This window comes from Natrix helvetica (assembly GCF_964273705.1).
Source record: "Natrix helvetica genome assembly, chromosome: 1".
Lineage (NCBI taxonomy): Eukaryota > Metazoa > Chordata > Lepidosauria > Squamata > Natricidae > Natrix > Natrix helvetica.
In genome coordinates, this window is record NC_138548.1 from 47,311,304 (window position 1) to 47,337,601 (window position 26,298).

The 26,298-nt window shown below is 40.7% G+C and overlaps 1 protein-coding gene across 3 annotated transcripts in view; it reads left to right on the forward strand.

Moving 5' to 3' along the window:
• CCDC88C (coiled-coil domain containing 88C) overlaps positions 1–26,298 on the forward strand; it is a 110,956-nt gene that overhangs the window by 48,718 nt on the left and 35,940 nt on the right. For all 3 annotated transcript variants that reach the window (XM_081937292.1, XM_081937293.1, XM_081937294.1), the window contains exons 4-9: positions 5,090–5,159; positions 12,998–13,056; positions 15,204–15,287; positions 18,697–18,837; positions 21,515–21,699; positions 25,952–26,033. In XM_081937292.1, the coding sequence (XP_081793418.1) occupies positions 5,090–5,159; positions 12,998–13,056; positions 15,204–15,287; positions 18,697–18,837; positions 21,515–21,699; positions 25,952–26,033 (621 nt within the window). The remainder of the gene's footprint in view (positions 1–5,089; positions 5,160–12,997; positions 13,057–15,203; positions 15,288–18,696; positions 18,838–21,514; positions 21,700–25,951; positions 26,034–26,298) is intronic.

Below are 26,298 nucleotides of genomic sequence, written 5' to 3' on the forward strand. Positions count from 1 at the left end.
CCGCTCAAAAAATGGCTGTTCGAAACTGTGCTGAGCTCCAGGCTGGATGTACTTGCTGGATTTCTATGTTCTAGTTGCCTTCCAATCTCACTTTCATCGCCAGTGTTAGATCGGGTAATGGAAAGGCACACAAGGCTAAAAGGCAACAACAGCTCTTTATTAAAGTGCAATAAGTAAGAACAATCCAGCGAAGGTTGAGTCTGACAGCAGTCCTTTTATAGGGAGCTGTCAGACCCTTCGACCAATGAGATTAAACCTCTGTTCCCACCGGAACAGAGGACCTTGGTGGAAACCACTATAGTTGAAGCAAGTATCTAGCAGGCCACAAGTTCAACAGCACTGAGGTAGATTTATGGTCTGATGTAGGACTTGTTTTTGCTACTGAGCCAACAAGTAGGTTGATTATAAACAGGTAGCATTTTTACATAATAATAAAATAAAAATGAACTGAAATTGCTTAAATACACATTTGCATATAAAAATGCTGTCTATTAGCAGGACTATGAATCTTATTTATACAAGAAGGCAAGCATTTACACACGAAGAACCGAACTTGTACAGTAGGCAATGTTATCCAGACAATTAACATATTGAATTAACTATGCATATTGAATTTCCAAGGACAGCACACTTTGAATTATTTATTTGGCTACTTTTTCATAATGGCACAAGGCTAAAACACTGTATTCTTTCTGTGGTGAAGGTGAGACACTGTTATGACTTAACCCAGAGTTTGTTGCTTTAAGCATTTCACTTAATGCGAAGATTATGATTAAGGCATGATTTTGAAATGAAAGCCAAGGTTCAAAACCAGCTTTTCCAAAACTTTCTGTGGAAATATGTATTGTCTGGGACAACATTTGGTTTGACCCACCGTCCAGTACGATCCCATTACCACCCTCCTCAGGGTGCCGTTGGCCAGACAGTGTCGACTGGTGACCCCCAGGGGGAGAGCCTTCTCTGTGGGAGCGTCCTCCCTCTGGAATGAGCTGCCCCTGGAGCTTCGCATAATCCCTGACCTCCGGTCCTTCCGACACGCCCTAAAAAGTTGGCTTTTCCAGCAAGCCAGCCTGGCCTGTTAATTTTATCTCATTTTTTAAATGTATTGTCCTATAAATTGGGTTTGGTTTTTTTGGATATGTATTTAATTTCTTTTTAACTTTCGGGATGTGTGTTTTTTAATGTTGTATGCCGCCCTGAGTCGTTTGGGAGAAGGGCGGCATATAAATCCAATAAAACAAACAAACAAACATACAGCTGGATGCCCAAGGATAAATTTTATAAAGCCCCACTTATAGAAAATGCCCCCAGATGTACAGTCTAACTAAAGAAATATTTTCCAGAGGGAAGAAACAAGGAACGTCACTACTCAAAAAGAACTAAACAGACACGCAAAAGACAAAATATTAACTAGTGAGATTTGGGAGGAGGCAGACATAAAGTATTCTGGTGGAGGGTGTAGCTATCTGAAGGGTTATACATCTTATTTATTTATTAAATTAACATGCCACCCATCTCACTCTAAAAAACAACTCTGATTAGTTACAGCTAAGATCATAAATATAAAAATATTAAATACATTAAATACAGAGAGAAGAAGCAAGAAAAGCAAGATCAGTATGGCAGTCATAAATCACATTAATTACCCTTAATCATAAAATCTGTAACACTTTGCATAATAAAAATTATGTTGTCCCATAGCTCATCTCTTTAAATATTGTGATGGTGAACCTGTGGCATGCATGTGCACCCATGTCGCCCAGCACTTGCAGCCTTGTCTATTTGTCTTCCGGGTTTCTGGCATGCATGCACGTGTGACAATCAGCTGTCCTTCGTGCATTTGGCAGTGCCGAAAACTGGTATGTGCATACACACTAGCCAGCTGATTGTTGGGTGTACATACATGCCAGAACCCAGAAATTTGGCTTTTCTAGAGCATGATCCCTTCTCGTGCAAGGCAGTGCCGAAAACCAGCATGCGTATGCACGCCGGCCAGCTAATTGTAGGGCATGCTAGAACCTGGAAGTTCGGCTTTTCCAGAGTGTGATCCCTTTATGCACGTGTCAGTGCTGGAAACCGGCATGTGCGCTAGCCAGCTGATTGTCAGACGTGCATATGCGCTAGAACCCAGAAGTTTGGCTTTTTCGGAGCACGTCCCCAACAAGCGTGACGTTTCTGCGTGACTTTTTTGGCACTTGGTGTTCATCGACCATCATTGTTTTTTGCAGTTCATTTACGAGATTTGGAATAGTTCAAAAAAGATTATTCCAGAATGCATTGCAGTTCTTTTAATCCATTGTTTTCTGCTTATGGTTTAAAATCACCTCTTGAAGAGATTCAGCATAACATAAAGGTCAATAATTCTCATAACCTCCTTTCCACTTTCCTCCATTCTTCTCTTAGAACTAGTACAAGAAGTCATGGTGGCTTTAAACAGTCTGTGTGGAGAAAAAGTATTTTTTTTTGAAAAAAAAATCCCTAACCACAGAACACCTTTAATTATTTTTTAAAATTCTTGTAATTTGGTTTGGGGCCTTCAGAGGTGTATAGAGTGGAAGTCTATAGCTGTGCTTGCCAGAAAGCTGAGAGAAAATGAAGAGCACTTGCTTTAAATTCTGATGACTGCATTTCAAAAGTTCTCGATGGGTTAAAGCTGGTCTCAACTATAGAGCGATTCTATTACCAAACTAGTTAAAATTAGCTTAAACTAATTAAATTAGGATTGAATATCCAAACCTCACCCACATATGCTTCAAGGTCCCAGCATATTAGGTTCATCACAGCCCTTAACCGTCTCATCTCATAATATCGTAAGATTGTTCAACTGTGCTATAAATATGGAATCATAATAGCTTTGTCAGCTTAAAGCCACTAATAATAGCAATAGAACTTAGACTTATATACCGCTTCGTAGGGTTTTACAGTCCTCTCTAAGCGGTTTACAGAGTCAGTATATTGTCCCCAACAATTTGGGTCCTCCTTTTACTGACCTCAGAAGGATGGAAGGCTGAGTCAACCTTGAGCCTGGTGAGACTCGAACTGCTGGCAGCTGGCAGTCAGCATAATTAGCCTGCAGATTACTTTGTGGTAAATAAAATCTGATTCCTAAAATGTGTGTTAGAACTTAAATTTGTACCTCTTCAAATCCTTGCTGAACAAGATGTGAATTTTAATTATTGATGTTGAATTACCATTAGAATCCGTGAGCAGGAAGAATGTTCTTCTTTTCAAGAATTATCCATAAATATCAAAATGTTTGCCATTTAGCTCAAGTAACAGTAAAACCATTGGTAGTGCCAATGTCATTAGTGAGCCAAATGCTGAAATTAGCTCAACATTGACTTTCAGGAAGAATAGTAGAGCATTGATATTCTGCAAGTTTAATAAAGAGGCTCATTTATTCTGTGGGCTTTCCACAATTCCCGTAATAGTTTAAATGAAAATTGGACAGTCACTTAAATGCCCTCTGAGTTACGTGTTTTCCTAGCTGTTCGTTTGCTAACTCTGCCCTGTGGCCATTTAAACATTCTATCGCCCCCACCACTAACCCAATTTACACAAAGCTGAGGCTGACTTTGAAGAAAATCTGCTAAACAAATGTTACTTCTTTAACTCTCTGACCCCGATTGACCCTGACAAGTCATATCTAAATTGGAAGGAGGAAGATAGGGCACTTTGCTTGTGTCACTGTCTCTTGCTTGTCCGTTTAAATTGTTCATGCCTACTATAATGACTTCTTGATTAGGATTTTAAAAAAAAGATTCATATCAAACTAAATAACAAGAAGAGGAGTAAATCAGAATAACAAAAGGGAGGAAAGACATGAGTTTATATTGTGAATAAAATAATTCCAAGTTTGGAAAAAAAAATGGTTTCAATTTATTTTCTTTCACTCTCAAAACAATACAAAAAGCCTGAGAATTCGACAAACACCATACCCATTGCTGCACGTCAGGTGTAAATTCATCCTTCCGGTGTCATATAATAGTTTTGGTCATTCCTTACATTCTTGATATCCTGATAAATTACATATATTGGGGATATAACCAAGAGGAATATAGACACCTTCCCTCCAAATAAACTACTACAAATAGCCTTAATACAAATTGAAAAGTGTCTTTCAAGAATTTTAAAAAGTTCAATGGTACTTGTACCAAAAATAATGAGTTTTTCTACCAATATGAGAAGGCAAGCACACAGAAATTGCAAGACAGTAAATCCCTCTGGAAACAAAAATATCCTAGCTCTGCCTGTACGTTTGATGTACTGGCTCAGCGGCTAAGATGCTGAGCTTGTCGATCAGAAGATTGGCAGTTCAGCGGTTCGAAACCCTGGCGCCACATAACAGACTGAGCTCCCATTACTTGTCCCAGCTTCTGCCAACCTAGCAGTTCGAAAGCACATAAAAAATGCAAGTAGAAAAATAGGGACCACTTTGGTGGGAAGGTAATGGTGCTTGGTGCATCTTTGGAGTTTAGTCATGCTGGCCATATCACCACGGAGACGTCTTCAGACAGCGCTGGCTCTTCAGCTTTGAAACGGAGCACCGCCCCTAGAGCCGGAAATGACTAGCACCCATGTGCAGGGGAATCTTTACCTTTAACCATTCCCGTTTATATCATAGTCTCCTGTGACTCTCACCCCTTCAGAAAATTCCCTACTCCTGTCATAAAGAAAGAATCTTTTCCCTGAATGAAGCAATTGGTTACATGAACCAAAGAAAGGAAGTGGCTATTTCAAAAAGAGTGGTGCATGGTCCATGAACAACATGATTATTATAAAGCTTCTTCATGAAATAGAAAACAATGCATAATCCTTCTTGAGGATTTTCCAAAGAGTAGGAATAGAAGTTGAATGCATTTCATTTCAGCATACAAATGCTTACATACCAGATATAATTCCACAAATTAATAATATGCAGACGTACTATAAGTGATTTTCATATGCAATCTAATACATGATTCAATGCAGCACACATTATCCATGGTCAGATTAATTTATTTTCAAAGTTAAATATTTTTTGGTCATTTAGACAAGTGACATTTAATTACAATTTCTTTCAAGTTTGTACTTCTTTCCATTTTTTTAGGAAGTCCTCCAGCAACTGATCATAATGAATTTGCCAAATGTCTTAACAATTGGCAAAGATCCTCTCTCTGGTGAGTACCTTGGTAACATCATGACCACTTTTACTTTAAGCTAAATGTATTACTATATACTGCATGACCACATAAATGCTTTATATGAATGTTGTCAGGGTTCCAAATAACATACCTACAGCAAAGAAAACTTGGAGGCAGGTAGATTCCTCAAAGAATACTTTTATTGGATATGTCATATTGGTATGAGCTGGTGAAAACTGACTCTAAATCCATGGTTTTCATCTAAATTAAAAGTAGAAATGTTTCAGTTTCTCAAAACAATCAGTTACACAGTCCAATCAGGATAAAGTCCAATTGCTAGGTGACTTCAGTCCCCTCCTTCCAAGCACCTGCTGGAATGTCCTTGCTTCCCAAGAGAAAGTATTTTGTTTTGGCTACAAACCTCAGCTATCTCTACTCCCTCCTCCCTATCCCTTAGCTGCAGCTGTGGCAGCACTGAAGCCTCAAAATGGCCTCAGTCAGGTCAGCTTCAGGGTTGACAAATGTCTTATTACGTATAATTCAACATTAATTTGGCAATGATGAACAGGGTATGCAGAATAATGGCACAAATTAAACATGGTGTATGTGCATGTTTCTGTCAAACAATAGAGACCTATGCCTTAAGAGTCATTTGGGGGGAATGTGTTTTCCTGTATGTCAGCATTGTTTTATTGCAGTCCTCCCCAAAAAGACCAAGGGACTGTAGAGTTGTGATTTTAGCTGCAGCTCTTCTTCCTTGCTGTTTGCTGCTAGCTTAGGCAGCAGAGGGAATGTCAATGTCTAAAGACAGGTTACCATGGCAATTTTTTTGCCCTTCTGTAGGATTTTGCAGTGTCAGATATATTTTCCAGGGCTTGAAAAACAGGAAACTCTTTTCTCAAAATTATGTTTTAGATACCAGCGTATAGTCTAAGATGTCAGTAATAGGCATATTACACTAATAAGTAATTTTTCTACGCTAATCAAAGAAACCAGTACAGGTAGTCCTGAACCATTTATTTAACCATTGCTTGAAGTTACGATGGCACTGAAAAAAGTGGCTTATGATCAGTTCTTGCACTTACAAACATGGCTACATTCAGTGACGTGCAGTGAGGTTTATGGCTGGTGAGGCTGGTGATGTCATCAGGAAGGTGGGGAATGGGACCACGTGTGCTGGAGGCTCAGGCTGCCTCAGCCTCCAGCACACGTGATCCCATTCCCCAACTTCCTGAGCGTGCTCCGCCGGCTCGCGCTCCGCAGTCCTCGAAAGCGACTGGGGAACGGCAAGAACCTTCCTGCCTCTGCTGGACTTTGCGCGCTCCTCACGACTGCAATATGCAGTTGCGAGGAGCGCGCAAAGTCCAGCAGAGGCAGGAAGGTTCTTGGCGTTCCCCAGTCGCTTTCGTGCCTTCGTCATCCGGGAGCGCCGACAACATTTCTGCCTCCGCAGCTCCCGGGCGCGGCCGGACGGATGTATATAATATATTATATATATATATATATATATATATATATATATATATATATATAATATAATATAATATAATATAATATAATATAATATAATATAATATAATATAATATAATATTATTTCATGAAGAGAGGTGAGGCTCTGCCTCCCCTGACCGCATGTCCCTGGCTACGTTCTTGCAGCCACATGATCAAAATTCAAGTGCTTGGCAGCAAGCATCTCCTTACAATGGCTACAGTGTCCTGGGATCACCATTTGCAACCTTCCCAGAAGGTTTCTGACAAGCAGAGTCAGTGGGAGAAGCCAGATTGTTTAATGACTGTGTGATTTGCTGAATGACCACAGCAAAAAAAATTGTAAAGTTGGACATGGCTGCCTCACTTAATGACCCCATCACTTAGCAACAGAAATTCTTACCTGGGGGGAGGGGGGAGAGCCCTATATGGGATGTTTTCTAATGCAGTTTAGCATAAAGAACTTTTCTACATCCTCAGGTAAAATTTTACTGTTTCTAATCATGGGCTATGGGGTACTGAGCAGTATTTTTGGCCAATATTTAATGATGGGAAGGTGATTCACCTACAAGGCTCACAAGGTTTTATCCCTCAAGGTATTATTATCATAATTACAACTAGACATTCTACTTTTGCTTTCCCACAGGGAGAAAGATATAAATTTTAATCTGGGTACATGGCTCACCTGACAACATACTCATACAAAAATAATGACAACCCTTATAATGCCAATACTTAGCTAACTTCCTGAGCTTCAGAGCTAAGCAGAATTGAACCTGGTTACTACTTAGATATGCTAATAAATTGCTAGGATTATAGGCTGACTTCAAAAAGCAAGGTCTTTCTTTTTCTGTACAATTGCCAAAAAAACTACATAGAGAGATAACCCTGAACTTGGCAGAAGTCAAGTTTTACGCAGAAGATTTTATTGCATAATTGGTCTTTCTAACTTGTGAACCAAAATAATAATCCACTATGAAAGTGAAATTAAGACTTATTTTTATAGCCCAATAAAATACTGAACATAACTTGTGGACTCAATTCTGTTTTGTAATTCCCATGTCGTACAAGAACTTCTATTAACAGATGTGAGATAGTGGGAAATGCACAGAAACATGTACATACACACAAAAACACCCACACAGAGTTACTTCTACAAGGTAAATTTGAGTCAGTAATCTGTTCTTACTTCTTATTATACAGTGGCTTTAGCTTAACAAACTAGTTCAAATATAAGCATACATGTACATACGCATACATATAAATATACAAAGCTTTTTTTTACTGTATTTATGCATGTATAAATATATGTATGTATGTATGTATGTATGTATGTATGTATGTATGTATGTATGTATGTATGTATGTATTGAACAGAGCCCGTGGCTTAGTGGCTAAAACTCCTGCCTAAGATATATTCAGCCCGGGTTCAAATCCCAGTAAGGGTATGGCTAGCTGATGAGAGCTAATTAGCTCGAAATAGATCTATACTAGTCTCCCTTTATTTATTTATCAGTACAAATATAACACACACACACACACACACACACACATATATATATATATATAAATAATAGTGCACAGTGGCTAAGATGCACAGCTTGTTGATCAGAAAGGTTGGCAGTTTGGTGGTTCGAATCCCTAGCGCAGTGTAACGGAGTGAGCTCCCGTTACTTGCCCCAGCTTATGCCAATCTAGCAGTTCAAAAGCATGTAAAAATGCAAGTAGAAAAATAGGGACCACCTTGGTGGGAAGGTAGCAGCATTTAGTCATGCCAGCCACATGACCACAGAATTGTCATCAGACAGTCCTGGCTCTTCAGCTTTGAAATGGATATGAGTACGGCCCTCTAGAGTCGGGAATGACTAGCATGTATATGTGAGGGGAACCTTTACCTTATATATTATAATCACTCTTCTTTAGTGCAGCCAATTCTTTTAGCAATTCTAGTTCTTGATAACACACTGAAGTCCATAAAGCCCGAACACCAGCAATCTCTCCCATGGCTTAACAGATCTGCCCTTGTAATGAATTTTCACCACTAGGAAGACATGCCTTTTTATAAGTTCTCTATAATTGTCCTGAAAACCTTTTAGGTTTCATTTTACATAGAGCTCAGTGGTGGGATATGACTGGTACGCCCCGGTACAGACGTACTGGTGCCTGCTAGTAGCACCAGGTACCGTGCTCCGGGGGGCCCACCCGCCCGCCAATCCTCCTTACCAGTATTTGAGCTGTTCGGGCTTCCGCTCATGGAGAGACTCCATTCGCGGAGCATCGCGGGTGGTAAGTACACATGCGGGTGTGTGCATGCATTCATGTGGTGGACGCCAAGCCCCGTTGCACCGTACTGGTTGCAACAGGATCCGGAAGCCACCACTGATAGAGCTGATATGTACACAAAAGTCTTTCACCTTGAGACTAATTTCAACACTTGTCTCAATCAAGGCAACTCCCTCTGTCATAAAGATATACTTGGTTATGTGGACCAGATCATTGGAGCATGCTCAAATCTATAATATCAATTGCTCAAGTGGTTTGTAAAAAAAACAAGAGCAGATTCTTTTTTTAAAAAAAAATGGTCAAAATCTAGTATTTTTATACTCAAAAGATTTCACCCTGAAAAAGTTTATTTTATTAGAATGAAATATTGTAAATGTTTCAACATGTCAGCTCTATGCAAAATGAAACATGCACTCTTATATTTATTTTAAACTGACTTGTTTCCTTCATATTTTGTGTTTCCATGGAAGTTTTGAAAGGGGTGCTTTGACTCAGAGAATTAGCTTCATCTTTGATAAAACTTGGCATATAGAGACAGCCAGGTAAAGTTTTTGAAACAGCCTTGCAGAAGATGTAGCTGCTTTAATGATTTGAACAAGACACCTTATCTATATTCCTACACATTGTAAAGCACCTTTTCAAATGCTTTGTGCGGTGGTAATAGAGTACATAGAGCCTTCCTAAAGTGGTATGTCAGCAAGTTTTTCTTTATTGCTTTGTAGCAGAGGTGGTATTCAGCAGGTTGTGACCAGTTCTGGAAAACTGGTAGTAGAAATTTTGAGTAATTCAGAGAACTGGTAAATACCACTTCTGACTGGCCCCGCCCCCAATCTATTTGCTGCCTCCTGAGTCCCAGCTGATCAGGAGGAAATGGGGATTTCCCCTCAAGTGGGGAGGGAATGGAGATTTTACAATATCCTTCCCCTGCCACGCCCACCAAGCCATGGACACAGAACCAGTACTAATAAATTTTGAATCCCACCACTGCTTTGTAACCTACATTTCTCTTGACCCATTGCTAGTAATTTGTTTGGCTAAAGAAGTGTCATAAAATGTTTTCAGCTCAGAAGTTATGGTCTCCATGCTAAGATAATGGATTATTTTGAACTATTGCTGAGAAGTGATACAAAGAAAAGACTGCAACAAAACTGGCTCGTCCTAGAGCAGGATAGATCAACTACTTATCAGCAAAAGGAGTAGTGATCTGATTGATACAGAAGGCAAAGCATTTGAACATTTATTGATAAAGTATTTACATTCATTTTGGCAACACTAATTGAATGGTGTTTCTATTAATGTCATTTATCAGACCACCCTCAATTGATAGATCCTCCTTAAATCATTCAGATTTACCACTCTGTTGTAGATTAGCATATATGATGTGGAAGAATGAGGGAATTAATCAAGTAAATATTGGATTTTTCATTCCTTTTTTTATTCAGGTTTAAGCCTATTCAATCCATAATTTCTATGAAAATACATTTTTTTCGCTCAGCAATCTGAGTTCATAAAATGTCTTCACTTTAAATCAGTGTTTCCAGCCATTCTTTTCTTGTTTATTCTCCTAATCTTATTTCTTTGTCATTTTATCTTTTGAGTTGTGCTGTAATCTCTTTGCTGCCTCCCACAAAATCTTACCATCTGTTTCTACCCTATTTCTCACACTGTGAGAGTGGGGGCCCTTCTCTGGTCTTGTACTATAGAAAAGCTTCTAGACTAGATTTTATTCCCTAAAGATCTAAAGACCTTAGCCCATTGTGGGGAGCAGATGGTTGTACTACAAATCCCTCCATTTTAATTACCTAGTTAGCTAGTGTGAAAGCAGCTGCCTTGGAATTTTTGGGAAAGGAAAATGGCACTGAGTTAATTTTTAAAGCAGTGATGGTCTTGTAGGAGACCAACCCCATTCTTCAAATTTAAAAAAAAATGGAGCACTCTGTGGTCCCTTCAGTTTACAATCCATTGTGACAACCCATTTTTGCAGGGAAGATAGATTTTACTTCATCAGATGTGTAAAGTGGACCCTGATTCATATATAGTTAAAAGCCTGGGAGTTTGTGAACCAGAGATGAAAGCAAAGAAGGAAGGGACCTAGGAGATGATGCGTATAATGCTGCTGAATAAATTATTAATGGAAAGCATAATCAAAACGTGTGCTTTTCATATAGAATGTAAATGCTGAAGAATTTATTCAACACTATTCAAAGGACATGAGTGATTGCTTGCTTTTTTGAAACTTGTAGCCAGAATCCTCATTTAAATAACGACATAATTTGTTGAATCTGTTAACCCAGATGCATAGTTTCTCTTTCACAGTCTTACAAACCTGCTAACTATTACAGTTGTAATGCCAGAATAATGTCTGGAAGGAATTAACTGGTTTTTCCTAAATATATATTGGAAGTTTATACAGAAAAAAAAACATTGTGTGTGTGAGAGGGAGGGGGGGAGAGACGGACACACGGATACAGTGAGTAACTATTTTTAGAGGCAATAGATTTTTCCAGAGTGAAATATCAAGCCACAATGGATATGTGATACCCATTATTTCTATGTCAGATGAGGGTATTTCATCTTTGTCTCATCATACCCATCTTATTCAGTGTTTAGTAGAGAAAGTTAAAAATAAAAACAGCTACCTTTTCTAAAACAAGTGAAAGGGTAAATGTTGAAATAGTGACTAGCTTCTAGGTTTTTTTTTTTAAGGCGACCTAGAGGAGAATAGAATTGTCATTACAGGTACACCCAGTCCCAGCTTATAAAGGTCTTTTACTCAATGATTTCAGCCTCCTCCCACTATCTCCCAGGAGCATTTAATAGGCACAATGATTTCAGGGAGCACCTGATTGTATTAGCTCGACTGGAACAAGGAGGCTGAATTTCAGTCATGCAAAACTAGACATGAAAGAGTAACACATTGTTCCCCTAGAGTAGGTCAATTTACAGAGTCCATGGCTTGGCAAAGACACATTTATTTTAAATTCTACATAAACTAAATTGAACAAATATTTAACAAATAACACTTAAATTTGATGTTTGTTGTGATTAAAAGATGGTCTGTATGCTGTAATTTAATTAGTATGGATCATAACCATTTAAATTGAAAACCATTTAAATATGAGCCAGCAGTGTGCAACAGCTGCCAAAAAAGCCAACACAGTTCTAGGCAGTGACGTGCGGTGAACTTTATGGCTGGTGAGGCTGGTGACGTCATCAGTGTGAGCCGCGGTCCCCTTCATGTTGACTTAGGAAGGCGGGGAATGGGACGTGCGCAGGAGGGAGGCTGAGGCTAGAGGAGCCTCCTGCACACGTGGTCCCATTCCCCTCCTTCCTGACTCCTGAGTCAACATGAAGGGGACCACGGAGCGCTCCCATTCCCGACCACGTGTGCAGAAGGCTCCTCAGCGCCTTTTCCCTTTCCCCCCTTTTTTAATTTTCATGATGAGAGCGGTGCAGTGTTCCAATGTCTTAGGAGTTGCCACAAAGAAGAGGGAGTCAAACTATTATCCAAGGCACCTGAGGGTAAAACAAGAAGCAATGGATGGAAACTAATCAAGGAGAGAAGCAACTTAGAACTGAGGAGAAATTTCCTCACAGTTAGAACAATTAATCAGTGGAACAGCTTGCCTCCAGAACTTGTGAATACCCCAACACTGGAAGTCTTTAAGAAGATGTTGGATAGCCATTTGTCTGAAATGGTGTAGGGTTTCCTGCCTAGGCAGGGGGTTGGACTAGAAGACCTCCAAGGTCCCTTCCAACTCTGCTATTGTATTGTATTGAATTATAATGAATTATTTACAGCCTTTTAATCATACTAAATCAAATTCCATTGATAACATACATTGTTCTAAACTCAGTTATATAACTTAAGGCAGTTATGAGATCTACTGTTATAATTTCAAATTATAAGCAGTTTATATTCTCTAGCAGAAAAATAAAAATACAACATAAAACCACTTTGTATGTGATCCAAATTTAAGGATTTGCCACTGATTTTAAATTGTACATGGTATACTTTTTAAAATAAAAACCTTCATATTTTTTATATTAATGGTCAATTTTTTGCTTCTTTATTATTAATGGTCAATTTTTTGCTTCTTAGGTAAAAGTATGGATGAAATTAAGAAGCTGCTTCTTTTGGTATTGGGTTGTGCTGTACAGGTAAGTTTTGTTTTGATTGCTATTAATTCATTTAAATAAATGAAGTATAAGTATAATTGAGTAATTATAATTGAGTATAATTGTGTCATGAGGTACTTTTATACCTCCACATTAGGGTATATAACAGCTGCATGGTAACATTGCTAACAAAATACTTACAGTTTGACTCCTTAATGTTGTTGATTCACTAAAATAAATAAAAATTGCATATTTTTAAAATACAATTTGTAAAAAATAATTTGTCAGATGAAATAAAATATCAAACCAAAGCAAACCATACGCTTCCATCCTAGTAAATTGTTTAAGTAAAAGAAAATGCATAGTGGTACAAAGTACATAGTATAGAAAAACTTTTTTTCAAGTTTAAATAATTTGAACTAAATGACATAAGCATTTTAGAGTTAAAAATACTAAAGTTGGTTTTCCCTATCCTATAATTAAATAGAAGGTTACTGATATTAAAATGTAAAATACATCTTGTGTTTACTCAACAAATAATAGAAGGAAATAGGTCAACATCTTAGTGTTTATTTCCAAAAGATACTCTTCACAGCAACAGTTTTATGGTGTTTCAGACCAATGCAACATTCATACCAAAAACCTTTTGGACTTCAAATCAAAGTAATACAGTTGTAATAGAGAATTAAAACTAATGAAGCATAGTGATCCAAAGTCCTGTTGCTCAGTGGTCCAAAGTCCTCTTTTCTGATGAGAGCAACTTTTGCCAAAAGCACTAAAACCTGGTTCAATGACCGTGGGATTACTGTCCATTCTTCCTCCATACTCTGGGTCCTTGGTTTCCAAATGAGATGAAAAAGTTGTTCTCATCAGAAAAGAGGACTTTGGACCACTGAGTAACAGGACTTTGGACCACTGTGCTTCATTAAGACCAGGGTCAACTCAGCTGTCTACCAGGAGATTTTGGAGCACTTCATGTTTCCTTCTGCAGATGAGCTTTATGGGGATGCTGACTTCAGTTTCCAGCTGCCCACACTGCCAAAAGCACCAAAACCTGGTTCAATGACCGTGGGATTACTGTGCTTGATTGGCAAGCAAACTCGCCTGACCTGAACCCCATAGAGAATCTATGGGGCATTGCCAAGAGAAAGATGAGAGACATGAGACCAAACAATGCAGAAGAGCTGAAGGCAGCTATTGAAGCATCCTGGTCTTCCATAACACCTCAGCAGTGTCACAGGCTGATAGCTTCCATGCCATCCCACATTGAGGCAGTAATTGCTGCAAAAGGGGCCCAAACCAAGTACTGAGTACATATGCATGCTTATACTTTTCAGAGGTCCAATATTGTTCTATGTACAATCCTTGTTATATTGATTGCATGTAATATTCTAATTTTCTGAGATGGTGGATTTGGGGTTTTCATGAACTGTACGCCATAATCATCACAATTATGGCAAATCACGGCTTGAACTATCTTGCTTTGCATGTAATGAGTCTTATCTCATATATTAGTTTCACCGTTTAAGTTGCATTACTGAAATAAATGAACTTTTGCACAATATTCTAATTTTTGAGTTTCACCTGTATATTAGTATTCAAATATAAATGATGACTATTTTAACAACTCTCATATATATGTAAAATTTCAGAAGAAATGCCTTATGTTCCAATTTCTGGGTTTATGTTATGAAAGCTGAGAATTATTCTTCAAACATCTGCAGGGTTAATTTGATGTTATAAGTATTCAGATGCTCTTAGCAACATTTATTTTAACAGATTTAAACATTCATTCAGTTGCGTTGTATTTTGTTTCCAATTATTCAGTCCCGTGTTAAAATGCCAAAAGTCATAACGATTACGCACAAGAAGAATAGATTACCTGTTATTGGAAAGTTTGTATAATGCGAACACACAATTCTGCTAAAATAACTATGGGAACCAGGATTTAAGGTCAACCTTTTTGTTACATGGTTAGGACCTCAGCGGTTGGAAATAATTTATTAACTACTTAAATCATACTTGACATAAACTTTCTAAATAGTGATGAAATTTCTTACCCCTCCCTAGTTGTTACATTAATATATCATTGAACTTCTAAATATTCAGAATAATAAAAGTGCTTTGTATTTGTGATCCTGATAAATTTGTGTAGGGTGCATTCATTATTATTATTATTTTGCTTACAGTGTGAAAGAAAAGAAGAATTCATTGAAAGAATAAAGCAGCTAGATATTGAAACTCAAGCCGCAATTGTTTCACATATCCAAGAGGTAGCATTCTAATTACCTTAAAAGTTCTAATGATGTTTTACAATAAAACTTGCTTTCTGTTGTCCAGATTATGCATTTTCCCCATCCTATTTTTCTAAGCTAGCCTAGTAATTAATTGTTCTGTTGCTACAATTCAGTTCATATACAACACCATTCTTTTAAAAATGTCAGGAGACTGAATAATACCAAGGGTAATGTTATATATGATCTTCCCACCCGAATGTTGCTTCACCAACATTTAGCTATTCTTCAGGATTGTATAATACAAACACATTTTTTCAGTCACTGTATTCTTGCCTGTAATTCTCATTATTGTATTTATATTCAGTTTTTCTCTTGAGAACTCCAGGCAGGGTACATGGGGTGGGGGTGTTTCCCCTCCTTTTATCATCCCCACAGCAACTCAAGCTGGTTTGAGAAAGAAAGTGATTGGCTCAGAGTCATCCAATCAGCTCACTACTGAAGTGAAGATTTAAACCTCAGTCTCAACATTAAATTCAACTAGTATATTAAATCAATGATTTATGTTGTTTGCATTCAGTATGTTGATTTTTAAAATATTTACCACATCAGGAAAAACTTGCATTGCGTGGATGAAGAAATAGGGCCTTACTGCAAAAGTTCATTATTTTTATTTTTTTAATTGCTCTTTGATTTTTAAATAGCCATTCCAAAACTACAGCTATATTTAATTTCATAACGCAAATTTTATTTATTTTGACCACTGGCTATTAATGGAAAAACAAGCCTGGCTTAGAAACACATCCATTTTGACTGTTTTATTAAAATCCTGGATTTCTAATTTTCATAGCCATTACATTTTTGTTGAGGAAAATCTAATCAATGGCTTAGAATAAATACAATGTATTTTCACTAAAATAATGCACATGTGGTAGCAAAGGATTTCATTTATTGCCTACAACTACCAAACACAGGAGCAGATTAATAGGTTTTCAGTTTGCCTGCTAACTTTGATTCGCCAGCATTTTGGGTATCCGTGTCCAGTCTTCTCATTGCCACATCTGAAGTCTCCCCAGTTATTGTTTCCTGCTGTTGAAAGTCAAAGTGTTCAGATTTAGGAAGAATAATTTGATAAATCAAGATAAAAGTATTCCTATTGGCATAAACAAGTATTACAACTGTTTATCATAAATTATATTGAAAAGTTATTAGAATTTAATTTAATTAACTGGCATTAATACAATACAATACAATAGCAGAGTTGGAAGGGACCTTGGAGGTCTTCTAGTCCAACCCCCTGCCTAGGCAGGAAACCCTATACCGTTTCAGACAAATAGCTATCCAACATCTTCTTAAAGACTTCCAGTGTTGGGGCATTCACAACTTCTGGAGGCAAGCTGTTCCAATTACAATTTTACAATTACAATTTATTAGCGCTTATAGACCGCCCCCTCTCCCGAAAGGGACTTGGGGCGGTGTACAGTCCATGTCAAAGAACAAAATTAAAACAATTAAAATTACTAAATGGACAATATATATATACAAATATAAAATAGATGGATAAGAGGAGGATAAAAGATGTGCAGGACTGTATTGCTAATAAATAATTAAAATAAACAGACATTAAAATCCCAATACCCAATAAAATTAAGTCTACAGAATAATCCCCTTAAAAACCAGTAAAAATATAAATGCCAGGAGATAGGCGTTGAAATTATGCCAGGCCAGCCAGTCGGAACAGGTGAGTCTTTAGTTTCTGCCGGAAGGAGCGGAAGTCGGTGGTGGTTCTAATGTCGGGGGGGAGGTCATTCCAGAGGGTTGGGCCCATCACAGAGAAGGCCCTACTCCTTGGCGTCGCCCGCTGGCATTGCCTAGCGGACGGCACCAGGAGAAGCCCCTCCCTGTGAGAGCGAATTGGCCGCTGGGATGTATGTGGGAGGACGCGATCCCGCAGGTAACTGGGCCCTATGCCATGGAGCGCTTTAAAGATGGTGGTCAAAACCTTGAAACGCACCCGAAAGACCACAGGCAGCCAGTGCAGCTCGCGCAGGAGCGGTGTTACAGGGGAGTACCTGGTACTCCCCATGACTGCCCGCGCGGCTGCGTTCTGGACTAGCTGCAGTCTTCGGGCGCGTACCAAGGGAAGCCCCATGTAGAGAGCATTACAGTAGTCCAGGCGAGACGTCACCAGTGCATGAGTGACCGTGCGTAGGGCCTCTCGGTCCAGGAGGGGGCGCAATTGGCGCACCAGGCGAACCTGGTGGAACGCCCCCCTTGCCACGGCTGCCACATGGTCATCCATTGACAGCCGGGCATCTAGGAGGACGCCCAAATTGCGCGCCTGTTCCACAGGGGGCAGCTGTTCGCCCCCTATGGCCAGCGCTGGAATCAGCTGGCTGAACCGAGGTGCCGGTAGCCACAGCCACTCAGTCTTGGAGGGGTTGAGTTTGAGTCTGTTGTCCCCCATCCAGACCCCGACGGCTTCCAAACACCGGGACATCACTTCGACAGCCTCACTGGGGTGGTTTGGGGTTGAAACGTACAGCTGAGTATCATCAGCGTACAGATGGTATTCAACCCCAAAACCACGGATGATCTCCCCCAGCGGCTTCACATATGCGTTGAACAGGAGGGGCGAAAGGACCGATCCCTGCGGCACCCCACAAGTGAGTGACCTCAGGGTCGACCTCTGCCCCCCGTCAACACACATTGCGACCGGTTGGAGAGGTAGGAGCCGAACCACCGTAAAACGGTGCCTCCGACTCCCATCCCCTCCAGCCGGCGCAGTAGGATACCATGGTCGATGGTATCAAAAGCCGCTGAGAGATCTAATAGGACCAGGATAGAGGAGCAACCTCTATTTCTGGCCCTCCAGAGATCATCACTGACCCTCCAGAGATCATCACCAGAGATCATCACCTCTATCTCTGGCCCTCCAGAGATCATCATTAATCACCACTGATTAATTGTTCTAACTGTCAGGAAATTTCTCCTCAGTTCTAAGTTGCTTCTCTCCTTGATTAGTTTCCACCCATTGCTTCTTGTTCTACCCTCAGGTGCCTTGGAGAATAGTTTGCAAGCATTCTTAAACATCGCTTACTATGTAGAACAACAGTATGTACTTTGGAAGTTAAGCAGAACAGTCTGGGCAGGGATAACACATGCAGATAGTTTGCAAAAATAGAGTAAGCCAAGAGAAAAGATCATTGTGAAAAAATCTTAATAAGGCTTTCTGTCATTAAAAGTTGGTTGCCAAACAGCAGGCAGTACAATTTCTTATGCAAGCTTCTTATGCTAGTGGGTGTGGCAAACAAATCTGTGCAGTTTGGTCCATTGTTTATTTATTATACCAAGGCCAGGATCAGACTTGTTGGCTGAATCATCTATTATTCATACCTAGCAATAAACAAACGTCACATTCATGGCTTTTTACCTTTCTTACTTTCAGGTAACCCATAATCAAGAGAATGTATTTGACTTGCAGTGGTTGGAGCTACCAGCTATGACTCCAGAAGAACTAGAGTCTCTTTCCAGAAATATGGTTTTTCACCTTAAGAGGCTGATCGATGAGAGAGATGAGTGCACTGAGGTATGTATTAATATGCTGGCATACTTTGGACTTTTCTTTTCTCTTAACCCTGTATTCTCATATTGGATTATTTCATTGTTTCTAAAATATGAGCTTTTTATTAAATACTCAAAAATTTATAAAATAAATATATAAAAATTAGGTAAAGGTTCCACTCACACATATGTGCTAGTCGTTCCCAACTCTAGGGGGCGGTGTTCATCTCTGTTTCAAAGCCGAAGAGCCAGTGCTGTCCGAAGATGCCTCTGTGGTCATGTGGCCTGCATGACTAAATGCCAAAGGCGCACGGAACGCTGTTACCTTCCCACTAAGGTGGTCCCTATTTTTCTATTTGTATTTTTTACATGCTATCGAACTGCTAGGTTGGTAGAAGCTGAGACATTCGAACTGCCAAACTGCCGATCCTTCTGATCAACAAGCTTAGCATCTTAGCCACTGAGCCACCGTGTCCCTTAATAAAAATTAAGACACCCTTAATCTCTTTTATGTTTTTCAAAATTAATATAAAATAGTAGTATTCTTTTGGCCTGCTTACAATATTAACATTAAGAAGTTAAAATCTGGTAAAATTAAAGATTCCTTTAAGTTAACTTTGACTCTTGGTTGGCACCTGGTTTAGGAGGATTTCTCATTGTTCACTCTCCTGCATTTGAGCCATTCTGTATGTTCCTTAAATTTATCACCTATTCCGTATAATAAGATTTAGATTTAGATTTATTAGATTTGTTAGCCGCTCCCTCTCCACGAAGGGACTCGGGGCGGCGTACAATAAATAAAAAAGCACATATTATACAATTAAACATTACCCGGAGGAGGTATAAAAATCACACAACAATCATTACAGTACATAGAAATAGTAATAATAAGATTAAGAATTAAAATACCCCAATACAAAATTACAAGTTTAAAAGATTGCCAGGAGGATAAAGATGGAACTATAATTGAGCCAGGCCGGCTAGTTGAAAAAGGTGGGTCTTGAGTTTTGAACGGAAGGAGCGGAGGTCGGTAGTAATCCTAATGTCGGGGGGGAGGTCATTCCAGAGGGCTGGGCCCATCACAGAGAAGGCTCTGCTCCTGGGCGCCATAAATAAAAGGCTTCCCTAGCTTATTTTCACTTGCCATTTTTTATCTGTGCATTGAGACACAAGAACCTTTTCCTTTGATATCAGGTCTTTTAAAAACCTTCCTATTTTCTGCAAGATGGTCTCATATTAGGAATGAAACTAAATGTGACTGTGAGACTAATGTGACTAAAGGAGGTCTGTCTTCCACATATGGGCTAGTTGTGATGATACAAGAAATGGAGATGTGTGGGAAGACTAAGTGTAATAGCAAAATATTGTGAGAAACAACAATTGTTCTTTCTTATTTTACTTCCCTCCCATCTGTCTTCTTCCCCTTGCAGTTTTCTCCTAGTTGGAGTCACTTGGTAGAATCTGAATTTCATGGACAGAAAAGTGATTGGGAATAAGCTATGCAAGTTAAGATATAAAATGCAGGCAGTTTTGGGGATTTTTGCTCCCTACTATACTCTTTCTTGCAGAAGGTTCACTAGAGCCTCTTGATCTCCTGCTTGAGCAGAAGAATCCTATACAGGGGGTCTTATAGGAGCAGGAGATCCTATACCAAGAATCCTGGTACAGAGTCTCCTGCTTGAACAGGAGGTTGGACTAGAAGACCTCCAAGGTCCCTTCCACCTCTGTTCTGATTGAAAGATAGTTAATAAGGAAATGATAAGTTTACATTGGTATATCAGAAAATAACTTTTTAAATGTTTTTAAAGACATTGCCCCATGCTATTGTCAGTATATCCTTAGATTATTTCCACGCTGTTTTTGTTAAAAAAAACATCGTTGAGATATACTTAAGTTTTCACTAACATATATGCCCTTATAAGGAAGCACTGTACATTTCAGTAATGCATGTTAGAATAGCGGAAAGGAAAATAATAGAAATAGGCAATTCCTAAGATCCCAAACAGAGATTAGGACTTTTTAGTCTGTAAATAATGGAAGAAACCAGAAGGGAATGATGACATCATAATTCTCAAATTGGGTAGCAGCCATCTCCAATGACCATTTCAACATTTCTAATTTGTTTTCTGCATGGAAAATGCCTCAATCTAGAAATAAGCATGCATGGACTTTTATGGATAATTATGTGCCTGTATCCATTATTGCCCGTAGAGGTATTGAGGCACAATATGCACTGGTTCATGATACTAGGGAAAGACAGCTGGTCCTGGTCCCCTACCCTGAAATGTTCATTTGAGTCAATATTTTTCTTTTAAGAGAGTAAAACCTCTATGAGTACCAATATGTATTTCTTCATATATTTAACTGAATTGAAAGCATCTTACTTTCCTGTAATCTTACTGCCTTCTCCTCCTCCCATAAGTGTTCATGTCAGATATGGATTACAAATTCCTCAAGATGAAAATATGTCTCTTTGTTATAACTCCGTGAAGGAACACATGTTAAATAAATCCAGCATCTTGGGGCCTGTTTTGTTAAGAGTTCAACTAAATTTGTGGGTAACCTCTTGAATTTGTGCCAGAACAATTTTCTATGTCCATTTGTTTGCCATTTTCTTTGTGTAGATCATTTCCTTCTATGAATACCTACATATGTGATGCACTTTTTCTTCATACCTTTTAGTTTCATTATTTTCCTTCCAGTTAATTGTAGATCTCACTCAAGACAGAGATTACCTGCAGTCACAACAGCCGTTGAGTCCTCTAAAAACATCAAGTCCAGCTTCTTCCCCAAATCTTGCCAGCCGTCTCTCCAATGAGGACAAGCAGCATTTGTCTGTGGAGCTTGCAGATGCAAAAGCCAAACTAAGAAGGATCAGGCAGGAGCTGTGAGTACTAAGAGGAGAGCACGTTGGTCTGTACTGGTAGTTTTTCATTTGGAATATAATTTGAGGATAGGACACACCATAAAAAAAAAAACATTGTGCGGTTGGTTCATTTCTCTCTCCCTCCTACTCATGCATATAGACAAACTTCCATACTATAGCCATTCTTAGCAGTTTGTATAAAGAATTAGCAGAAAGTACAACAACTTACAACAGTTCATTTAGTGACGTTCAAAATTACAGTGGCACTGAAAAAAAATGAGATGACCATTTTTCACACTTACATTGCAGCAGCCCCATGGTCATGTGATTTACATTTGGAGGTTTAACAACTGACTCACATTTATGATGGTTGCTGTTAGATCAGGGCAATGAGAGGACAGACTCCGGTTGAAGGCAACAACAGCTCTTTATTTACAGACAAGTATGTACAATCCAGCAACTGTGAGGTCTGACAGCTCTCCTTTTATAGGGAGCTGTCAGACCTCTCAACCAATCAGGTTAAACCTAGGCTCCCACCTAAATGGAGGACTGGAGTGGAAACCACAGCAGCTTGTGTGGATATCTAACAGTTGCAGTGTCCCAGAGTCATGTGATCTCCTTTTGCTACCTTCTGACAAGCAGAGTCCATGGGGAAGCCAGACTCACTTAACAACCGTGTGACTAAGAACTACAGTGATTCCCTTAACAAATGAGGCAAGACAAGTCATAAAATGGAGCAAACCCACTTAAATTTCTCACTTAACAACATAAATTTGGGGCTCCATTGTCATCATAACTTGAGGACTACCTGTACACACTCAGAAATGTTATGAGCAGATTTAAATACAGGAGGTCCTCACTTAATCAAATTCAAATTTCAAATTTTTAATTTGTTAGCCGCTCCCTCTCCGCAAGGGACTCGGGGCGGCATACAATAAAAATATACATACATACATATAGACATACAGATACACACATATACATATATATACATACATGGAGGAGGTAGTAATCAAACATAAATCACATTAATAGTAAAATAGAAAATTAAAATTGGCCATTAAAATATCCCATGATAAAATACAATTTAAAAAGAACTGTCAGGAGGAGGATAAACTACGGTTGAGCCAGGCCAGATAATTGAAAGAGGTGGGTCTTGAGCTTTACACGGAAGGAGCGGAGATCGGAAGTAATCCTGATGTCAAGGGGGAGGTCATTCCACAGGGCTGGGCCCATCACAGAGAAGGCCCTGCTCCTGGGTGTCGCCCCCCCCCCGACACTGTTTAGCGGACGGCACCCGGAGAAGTCCCTCTGTGTGAGCGGATTGGTCGTAGGGATGTATGGGACAGGATGCGATCCCGCAAATAACTAGGTCCTATGCCATGGAGCGCTTTAAAGATCGTAATCAAAACCTTGAAACGCACCCGATAGACCACAGGAAGCCAGTGCAGCTCGGTCAGGAGAGGTGTTACATGGGAGAACCTAGTCCTCCCCATAATCACCCGCGCGGCCGCATTCTGAACCAACTGTAGTCTCCGAATGCATCTCAAGGGGAGCCCCATGTAGAGAGCATTGCAGTAGTCCAGGCGAGACGTCACTAGCGCATGGGTGACTGTGCGCAAGGTGTCCTGGTCCAATAAGGGGCGCAATTGACGCACCAGGCGGACCTGGTGGAACGCCCCCCTTGCCACGGCTGTTACATGGTCATCCATGGACAGCCGGGCATCTAGGAGGATGCCCAAATTGCGCGCCCGTTCCATGGGGGCCAGTTGCTCGCCCCCAATGGCCAGAGATGGAAGCAACTGGTTGAACCGGGGGGCCGGGAGCCACAGCCACTCCGTCTTGGAGGGGTTGAGTTTAAGTCGGTTGTCATCCATCCAGACCCGTACGGCTTCCAAGCACCGGGACATCATTTCGACGGCCTCGTTGGGGTGGTTCGGGGTGGAGATGTACAGCTGAGTGTCATCAGCATACAGATGGTATCCCACCCCAAAGCCACGGATGATCTCGCCCAGCAGTTTCATGTATGTGTTGAACAGGAGTGGTGAGAGAACCGACCCCTGTGGCACCCCACAAGTGAGGGGGCTCAGGGTCGATCTCTGCTCCCCTGCCAACACACGCTGCGTCCGGCCGGAGAGGTAGGAGCCGAACCACTGCAAAACGGTGCCCCTGACTCCCAACCCCCATAGCCGGTGCAACAGGATACCATGGTCGATGGTATCGAAAGCCGCCGAGAGATCTAATAGGACCAGGACAAAGGAACAACCCCTATCTCTGGCCCTCCAGAGATCATCAACCAACGCGACCAAAGCCATCTCCGTGCTGTGCCCGGGTTGGAAGCCGGACTGGCGCGGGTCTAGATAATCATTCTCCTCCAAGTGACGTGGAAACTGTTGAGCCACCACACTCTCTACAACCTTCGCTAAAAAGGGAAGGTTGGAGACTGGACGATAATTAGCTAGCTCCGTTGGGTCCAGGGAAGGCTTCTTGAGTAGGGGTCTCACAACCGCCTCTTTCAAGGCGGCTGGCAGAGACCCCTCGCCCAACGAAGCGTTCACTAGGCCCAGGAGCCAGTCGCTTGTAACCTCCCAGGATGCCAGTACAAGCCAGGAGGGGCACGGGTCCAATAAACATGTGGTAGGTCGCAGACGTCCACGTAACTTGTCCAAATCTTCGATGGCAACCGAATCAAACTCCTCCCAGAATGGTCTCTCAAGACTCGCCACGGGCGTCTCCAATGGACCACTGAATGGGACCCATCCCATCCGGATTTGAGCGACTTTGTCCTGCAGATATTTCCCAAACTCCTCTGCTCTGCCCTGTAAAGGGGCTTCCCGCGGCCTCTAAAACAAGAGGGAGCAGGTCACCCGGAACAGGGCAGCAAGGCGGTTATCTGCAGACGCAATAAGAGCGGCACAATGATGACGTTTGTCCGCTCTTAATCCACAAGGTACGTCCTTAAGTAGGTTCGTGCCTGTGTTCGGTCAAATTCGGAGCGGGAGGATCTCCAACGACTCTCTAGGCGTCTCTTGTGGCGTTTCATCACCCTTAGCTCCTCGGTAAACCAAGGAGCCAGGGTGGTTCGTTGCCGCAGGAGAGGCCGCAGAGGCGCCACCCGGTCAAGGACCCCGGCAGTCGCACTATTCCATGCGGCTACCAGGTCCTCCACCCGGGGGCGGGTCAGGTCTACAGGAGGTGGCCCAAGCTCCGTCTGGAACTTATCTGGTTCCATCAGGCGCTTGGGGCGGAACCATCTAATGCCTTCCGGCTCCGCCTCCCCGCAACGGGGGGTAGCACCAGGGAAGTCAAGTCGGAGAATTGAGTGATCCGACCATGACAGGGGAGTGATAGTTAAATCCCCTCTTCCCAGATCACTCGTCCACTGGCCAGAGACAAAAACAAGGTCCAACGTGTGGCCCCCTTCGTGGGTAGGGCCCTGAATTAATTGGGTCAGGTCCATGGCTGTCATGGAAGCCATGAACTCCCGAACCCCCTCAGACACTTCTCCCATCGACGGCAGGTTGAAATCCCCCATCACTAAAAGTTTGGGGGTCTCAACCGCCACCGATGCGATCAGCTCGAGGAGTTCAGGCAGGGCCGCTGATGTATAGCGAGGAGCCAGGTACACTATCAGCAGGCCCCAACACTTAATGACTGTTAAGTGTTCCGCAACCATTCACATTTGTGACAGCACTGAATGAGTGCCACTTAAGACCTGTCCTGAGGATTCCTGCCATTGTAGTGTCCCCATGGCCACATGATCACCATCTGCAGTTTTCTCTGCCTGCTTCGGAATAGCAAAATCAATGGGGAAACTTGCAGGAGGTTGCAAATGGCAGCCATGTGACATCACTTAGTGACCTGTGATGCTTAACAATGGCATTGCTGTTGTGAAGCAATTTAAGACTACATGGCTTATCAAGAAACATTCTGGTCCCAGTTGCTATTGTAGATCAAGGACTACCTGTAAGACAAAAAAGGCTTATAAATCATTGTTTTGAATGCGTGTGCCTTGTGGCAAAAATCTATTTTATTTTAGAAGAACTTGCTGAAGCTCACTGTTCAGTATCATTTCCCCTGTGTTATGATGCCTTTGGGTGAATTTCTCATCTTTCTAATAATTGTGGCCTCTTTTTCATTGGTCTATGGTCATTGCTGGTTTTGCGGATTTAATAACAAGAAAACTTGAACCCTTTTATGTTCCTCTTGCTGAACTTCAGTGATTTCCACATTTGGCAGAAGAGGTACTAACTAACTTGTATGAAATCCTCAGGGAAGAAAAAACAGAGCAGCTTGTTGACACCAGACATGAAGTAGATCAGCTAGTCCTGGAACTACAGAAAATAAAGCAGGAGGTAATGATATCTATTAAATTGTAAAGAACAGCTATTAACATGCATTGATCTTAAAGTGATACATATATACATACACATCCAATTTTGGGGCTGGTACTCTTGATCAGGACAAGAAACCCTTAATGTATTTAAGCTCATCAAACTTAATGAATGGAGAGATCTGAATCTGCAGATCAATTGGTCATTTATTGCTGTGTTAGTTGCTAAGAGTTACTGGACATAGTAATAACCCACATGTTTCATAATTTCTGGCATACACTTATCT